The following is a 6,932-nucleotide window of genomic DNA, read 5'->3' on the forward strand; positions in this document are numbered from 1 at the left end:
CTCAGACCCCCCCTGTCCCCCCCCTTAGGGCGGGGCCAGCCCCGAATCGTCCTTCGCTGCTTCACCTGTGGCCGCAGGAGGCGCTTCCTGTGCCCACCTGAGCCACGCCCACCCGGGCCACGCCCACCCGCCAAACAGGACACACCCACCCGAGACACGCCCACCAGAGAGGACACGCCCACCAACCAGGACGCACCCACCTGAGTCACGCCCACCAACCAGGACACACCCACCGGAGCCACGCCCGTGTCACCTGAGTGTCCCCAGGACCCCACCCCAGTGTCCCCAGTGTCCCCAGTGTCCCCCGGGTGGGTGTCCCCGTGTCTCCAACCCCCCCAGCGATGCTGTCCCACAACAATAAATGGTGACATCGCTAATTATGACTCTTAGCGGAAGGGGGGGGAGGTGACACCCGTGGGGGGGTCGCCGGTGGCGGGAAAACGGCGCATTTATATTTTAATTTGCTTTTTTAACGAGATATTACGGTAAAGAGAGGGAGCGCCTCTTGACGCGTCATTACGGTAGAGCGGAGAATGGGCGTGGCCTGACCGCGAAGAGGCGTGGTTTATGCTAATAAGGTTATCTGTAGTCGGCTGGGCGTGGTTTATGCTGATTATGAGGCGGGGCTTTATCAGTGGGCGTGGCTTTACGAGAGACCGGAAGACGCGCGCGGCTCCGTCAGGGGGAAACCGGGAACTGCGCATGCGGAGTGACGGGACCGCGCGCCGATTGGCCAGGAGGGGGCGGCCCACGCCGCGCGCCGATTGGCTGACGGGGCGAGGGGGGCGGGAAGGGGCGGCCCGCGCCGCGCGCCGATTGGCCGAGCCGTGAGGGGGGCGGGCGGGAAGGAAGGAAGGAAGGAGGGCGGGAAGGAGGCGGCGTCATGGCGGCCGCGGCCATGGCCGGGCTGGAGCGCTGGGTGTCCGGGCAGCTGCAGGAGCTGCTGGGGCTCAGCGCCCGCCACGTCCCCGCCTTCCTGGTGGCGCTGGCGCGGCGGAGCCGCAGCACCGAGGAGCTGCTGGAGCGGCTGCGGGAGACGGAGGCGCTGCGGGTGGAGGAGCCGCGAGTGCGGGAGTTCGCCAGGGAGCTGTGGGAGAAGGTGGGCGGGGCCGCCATGAGGGGAGGTGGGAGGAGCTTGAGGGGGCGTGGGCGGAGCTTCGGTGTGAGGGGAGGGGGTGGCGGTGGGAGGGGGAGAGGGCGTGGCCTGAGGTGGAAGGGGCGTGGCTTGGGCAATGATGGGCGTGTTTTATTGTTGGAGGGGTGTGGCTTTGCCGCGGTTCGTGCAGGGATTGGGTGAGGGAGGCCTAGGGGGCGTGGCTTGTGAGAAGCGATATGAGGGGTGTGAATTTTATGTGGAGGAGGCGTGGCTTAAGATGGGGGGTGACTTAAAGACAAATGTAGGCGGAGCGAAAAAAAGGGGTGTGTCCAACCACTGACTGGGCGTGGCTTAAAGGACAAGGGGTGGAACCAGCACGAAGGGGTGTGACCAATCAGAAAGGGGCGGGGGTTAAAGTATGGTATGGGCGGGGCCAACTGCAGATGGGCGTGGCCTAAAGAATGTTGGGGCGTGGCCAACCACAAAGGGGGGGCGTGACTTAACACTCTTCAGAGGTGGAGCCAAAATGAAGGGGGCGGGTCCACACTGCCACCTCCCCCCTCCCAATTTACACATCGCCCAATCAGAGCTCTTGGAGCGTCGCTGGGCGTGGCCACCCGGTGGGCGTGTCCTGCACCCAGTGGGCGTGTCTTACGTCCAGTGGGCGTGTCCTAACGTTGTCTCCTCCCCCCGCAGGTGCCCCGCGAAGCCCCCCGGGAGCCCCCCGGGCGCGCGGCCGAGCGGGCGGCGCTGGAGCTGCAGCGACGCTCCCAGAGGTACCAATTGGTGGAGAGCGACGATGAGGGGGCGGGGCCGGCCCCGGGACACGCCCCCCGCCGGGGGGAGGAGGAGCCACGCCCCCGGCGGAGGAGGGGCCACCTGAGGAGGAGGCGGCGCTCGGAGTCCCCCGAGAGCCCCCCCGGGACCCCCAAGGGTGGCGATGGGGGGTCACCAACGTGAGTGATGATGGGGGGGTCTCTCCATGGGTTTGGGGGGTCCTGGGGGTCCCTCGTGGCTCTGGGGGGTCCTATGGGTGCTCAGGGGCCCCCCTGGATCTTGGGGTGCCCTCGTTTCAGTGTCCCCGAGACCCCCCCAAACTCACCTGAAACCCCAGAAACAACCCCCAGAATCCCCCCAAAATCCCACCTGGGACCCCCCAAAATCCCCCAGGACTCCCCAAACCCCACCTTGGACCCCAAAACCCCCCTCAAACCCCCTAACCCCACCCTGAGACCCCTCAAACCTCACCTGGGACCCCCCAAAATCCCCCAGGACTCCCCAGACCCCCTCTGGTACCCCCCAAATCCCCCTCCAGGTCCCCCCAAACCCCACCTTGGACCCCAAAACCTCCCTCAAACCTCCTAACCCCACCCTGAGACCTCTCAAACCCCACCTGGGACTCCCCCAAACCCCTCCCAGGTGGGTTTTTGAGGTCCCCGGGTAGGTTTTGGGGTCCCTTTGGGGTCCTTGAATGGGTTTTTGGGGTCTCTACGTGGGTTTTTGGTGTCCCTGGGTGGGTTTTTGGTGTCCCCAGGTGGGTTTTTGAGGTCCCTGGGTTGGTTTTGGGGTCCCTTTGGGGTCCTTGAATGGGTTTTTGGGGTCTCCACGTGGGTTTTTGGTGTCCCCAGGTGGGTTTTAGGGGTTCTCAAGTGGGTTTTTGGGATCCTCGAGTGGGTTTTTGGGCTCTTTTCAACCTCCCCAGGTTCATGTTTCGTGTTCCCTGAGCAGCTTTTCGGGGTCCCTGGGTGGATTTTTGGGGTCGTTCGTTTCCGGTGTGATTTTTTGGGGGGTTTCTTGCATTTTTGGGGTCTCCCACGTGCCTCCCCCCCCCGGCCAGGCCCCCCGTGGACCCCGAGGAGGAGGAGTGGGAGGCGTCGGAGCGGGAGCGGCTCCGGGACCTGGAGGAACGAGACGCCTTCGCCGAGCGGCTCCGGCGCCGGGACAGCGCCCGGAAAACACGCCCTGACTCCAAGGTGGGGGTCTGGGGGGGCCCTGGGGGGGTTTGGGGGGTCCCAGGTGGGGTTTGGGGGGTCCCAGGAGGGGTTTGGGGGCGGTTTGAGGGGTCCCTGGAGGGGTTTGGGGAACTCGAGTGGGAATTGGGGGCCCTGGGCGGGTTTTGGGAGGTCCCAGGGAGCATCTGGAGAGTCCCAGGGTGGGTTTGGGGGTGGTTTGAGGGGTCCCTGGGGGGGTTTGGGGGTCTCTGGGTGGGAATTTGGATTCTTGGGTGGGTCCCAGGAGGGGTTTTGGGGGTCCCAGGAGGGGTTTGGGGGTCCCTGGGTGGGAATTTGGATCCTTGGGTGGGTCCCAGGGTGGGTTTGGGGGTCCCTGGGTGGGAATTTGGATCCCTGAGTGGGTCCCAGGAGGGGTTTGGGGGTCCCAGGGTGGGTTTGGGATTCCCTTTTCCCCTTTTCCTCCAATTTTCTCCCATTTCCTCTTTTTCCAGGCCTACGAAGAAGCCCAAAAACGCCTCAAAATCGCCGAGGAGGACCAAAAAACCATGGTGGGCTCCCCAAATCCCCCCTTTTCCCTCATTTCCCACCCCTTTTTCTTCATTTCCCACCCCTTCCCCCCTTTTCCCCCATTTCCCACCCCTTTTCCCCCCTTTTCCCCGATTTCCCCCCCTTTTCCCTCATTTTCCCCCCTTTTCCCTCATTTTCCCCCCTTTTCCATCATTTCCCACCTCTTTTCTTCCATTTCCCACCCCTTTTCCTCCGTTTCCCACCCTTTCCCCCTCTTTTCCCTCATTTCCCACCCCTTTTCTCTCATTTCCCACCTCTTTTCTCTTATTTTCCACCTCTTTTCCCCCCTTTTCCCTCATTTCCCACCCCTTTTCCCCTTTCCCTCATTTCCCACCCCCTTCCATCCCTTTTCCCTAATTTTCCATCCCTTTTCACCCCTTTTCCCCCCTTTTCCATCATTTCCCACCCCTTTTCCCTCCTTTTTTTCCTTTCCCCCCTTTTCCCTCATTTCCCTCGTTTCCCACCCCTTTTCCTTCATTTCCCACTTCTTTTCCCTCATTTCCCACCTCTTTTCCCCCCTTTTCCCTCATTTCTCACTCCTTTTCCCTCATTTCTTACCTCTTTCCCTCATTTCCCACCTCTTTTCCCCCTTTTCCCTCATTTCCCACCCCTTTTTCTTCATTTCCCACCCCTTTTCCCTCATTTCCCACCCCTTTTCCATGATTTCCCCTCATTTTCCTGGTTTTCCCCCGCAGATCCCGGAGCTGCGGAAGCGCTCCCGCCGGGAATACCTGGCCAAGCGGGAGCGGGACAAGCTGGAGGAGCTGGAGCTGGAGATCCAGGACGAGGAATTCCTGTTTGGGGAGGAATCCCTGACGGCCCCGGAGCGTCGCGACCTGGAATACAAACGGCAGCTCCGGGACCTGGCCCGGGAATACAAACGGGCCGGGGACAGGGAGCGCCTGGAGAAGAGCTCCAGATACCACATCCCAGAGGAAACGCGGGGAAAGGTGGGAATCTCAGAGTTTGGGGGCCTGGGAGGGTGGGAATCCCAAAGTTTGGGGGATACAAAGGGATTGGGGACAGGGAGCGCCTGGAGAAGAGCTCCAGATACCACATCCCAGAGGAAACACGGGGAAAGGTGGGAATCCCAGAGTTTGGGGGCTCGGGAAGGTGGGAATCCCAGGATCTGGGGGGCTCAGGAGGGTGGGAACGGCAGGATTTGGGGAATACAAAGGGACCGGGGACAGGGAGCGCCCGGGGAAGAGCTCCAGATACCACATCCCGGAGGAAACCCAAGGAAAGGTGGGAATCCCGGGATCTGGGGGGGAATCCCAGGATTTGGGGGCTTGGGAGGGTGGGAATCCCGCAGTTTTTCTTTTGGGTTTTGGGGTTTTGGGGTCTCAGCTCCCTTGTCCCCGTGTCCCAGGGGCTGGATGAGGTGGATCCAGGAGGGGACGGAGCCTTGGCCCCCTGGGACAATCCCGGGACCCCCCAAGGCCCCCTTTGCCCCCCCCGAGGGGGTTTTTTGGGGTCTCAGTGTCCCTCTGTCCCCATTCCCAGATGCTGGAGGAGGATCAGCCGGGGGGGGATGAGGTTTTGGGGTCTCAGCTCCATTATTCCCATATCCCAGGTTCTGGAGGATGACCAGCTGGGGGGGCACAAGGCCCTGGCCCCCCATGACGGGGTTTTGGGGTCTCAGCTCCATTATTCCCCCATCCCAGGTTCTAGAAGATGATCAACCAGGGGGTGACGAGGCTGTGACCCCCCGTGATGGGGTTTTGGGGTCTCAGTGTTTCTCTATCTCATGTCCCAGGTTCTGGAGGAGGATCATCCGGGGGGGGCACGAGGTTTTGGGGTCTCAGTGTCCCTCTATCTCATGTCCCAGGTTCTAGAGGATGATCAACCCGGGGGTGAGGAGGCCCTGGCCCCCCGTGACGAGCAGCAGCGTTGGGAGGAGCAGCGTTTGGGGGCGGCCGTGCTGCGTTTCGGGGCGAAGGACGCGGCCCTGCAGGGACCCCCCCGCGACTACGAGCTGCTGCTGGAGGAGGAGGAGATGGTGCAGTTCGTCAGTGCAGCCCACCTCGAGGGAACAAACCCCCCCGAGGTCAGGGGAGGGGGTTTGGGGGGGTTTGAGGGGGGTTTGGGGTGATGGGAGGGGGATTTGGGGCGATGGTGCAGTTCGTTAGCACAGCCCACCTCGAGGGAACAAACCCACCAGAGGTGAGGGGACGGGGTTTGGGGGGGATTTAGGGGGGGTTTGAGGGGGTTTGGGGTGATGGGGAGGGTCCTGGGGGTGATGGGAGGGGGGTTAGGGGGGATTTGGGGTGGTAGGAGGGAGTTTGAGGTGATAGGAGGGGGTTTGGGAGGGATTTGGGTTGATGGGAGGGGGTTTGGGGGAGGTTTAGGGGGGATTTGGGGTGATGGGGAGGGTCCTGGGGGTGGTGGGAGGGGGTTTGGGGTGATGGGGAGGGGTTTGGGAGGGATTTGGGGTGATGGAAGGGTTTTTAGGGGAGGTTTAGGGTGGATTTGGGGTGATGGGGAGGATCCTGGGGGTGACGGGAGGGACACTTGGGGGGCACTGGGGTGACACTGGGGTGACACTGGTGGCACTGGGGTGGCACTGGTGGCACTGGGGTGGTACTGGGGTGACACTGGTGGCACTGGGGACACTGGGGAGACACTGGTGACCCTGTGGGTGACCCAGGGGTTTTTTGGGGTCCCAGGAGGCCCCCCCCAGAGGTGTCTGAGCTGGAGAAGCGCCGGCAGTGGGGACACTGGGGGGACACTGAGGTGGCACTGGGGACACTGTAGATGACACTGGGGTGGCACTGGGGACACTGTGGGTTCTCTGGTGACCCTGTGGGGTTTTTTGGGGTCCCCTGGTGACCCTGTGGGGTTTTTGGGGTCCCAGGAGGTCCCCCCCGAGGTGTCAGAGCTGGAGAGGCGCCGTCAGTCAGCCCGGGAGAGCCGCCGGTGCCTCCCCATCTTCCCATTCCGGGACGAGCTGGTGGCGGCCGTGGCCCAGCACCAGATCCTGGTCATCGAGGGAGAGACCGGCTCGGGCAAGACCACCCAGATCCCCCAGTACCTGCACGAGGAGGTGACTCGGGGGGGATTTGGGGAGGGCTGGGGGCAGATTTAGGGGGCTAAGGGGAAGTTAGGGGGGTGATAGGGGCAGATGGAGGGGCTGGAGGGGATTTTGGGGGAGTGTGGTTGTGGGGTTGGGGGGTCACTCAGGGGTCCTGACCCCCTTTTCCCCCCAGGGGTACACGAGGCAGGGGCTGGGTCCATTTTGGGGGGTCAGTTCCGTTTTTTGGGGTCAGTTCCATTTTTTGGGATCTGTTCCATTTTGGGGGGGCTGGTTCAGATCTGGG

General features: G+C 62.7%; 1 protein-coding gene across 1 annotated transcript in view; it reads left to right on the forward strand.

Moving 5' to 3' along the window:
- Positions 1-858: 858 nt before the first annotated feature.
- LOC113961838 (pre-mRNA-splicing factor ATP-dependent RNA helicase DHX16-like) overlaps positions 859-6,932 on the forward strand; it is a gene marked incomplete at its 3' end in the record, with an annotated part of 7,593 nt that continues 1,519 nt past the window's right edge. The window contains exons 1-7 of the mRNA XM_027672520.1: positions 859-1,099; positions 1,793-2,052; positions 2,934-3,069; positions 3,540-3,596; positions 4,311-4,565; positions 5,444-5,662; positions 6,470-6,658. Of these exons, the coding sequence (XP_027528321.1) occupies positions 884-1,099; positions 1,793-2,052; positions 2,934-3,069; positions 3,540-3,596; positions 4,311-4,565; positions 5,444-5,662; positions 6,470-6,658 (1,332 nt within the window). The remainder of the gene's footprint in view (positions 1,100-1,792; positions 2,053-2,933; positions 3,070-3,539; positions 3,597-4,310; positions 4,566-5,443; positions 5,663-6,469; positions 6,659-6,932) is intronic.

This window comes from Neopelma chrysocephalum, unplaced genomic scaffold, assembly GCF_003984885.1.
Source record: "Neopelma chrysocephalum unplaced genomic scaffold, ASM398488v2 Primary Assembly neopelma1_97395, whole genome shotgun sequence".
NCBI lineage: Eukaryota > Metazoa > Chordata > Aves > Passeriformes > Pipridae > Neopelma > Neopelma chrysocephalum.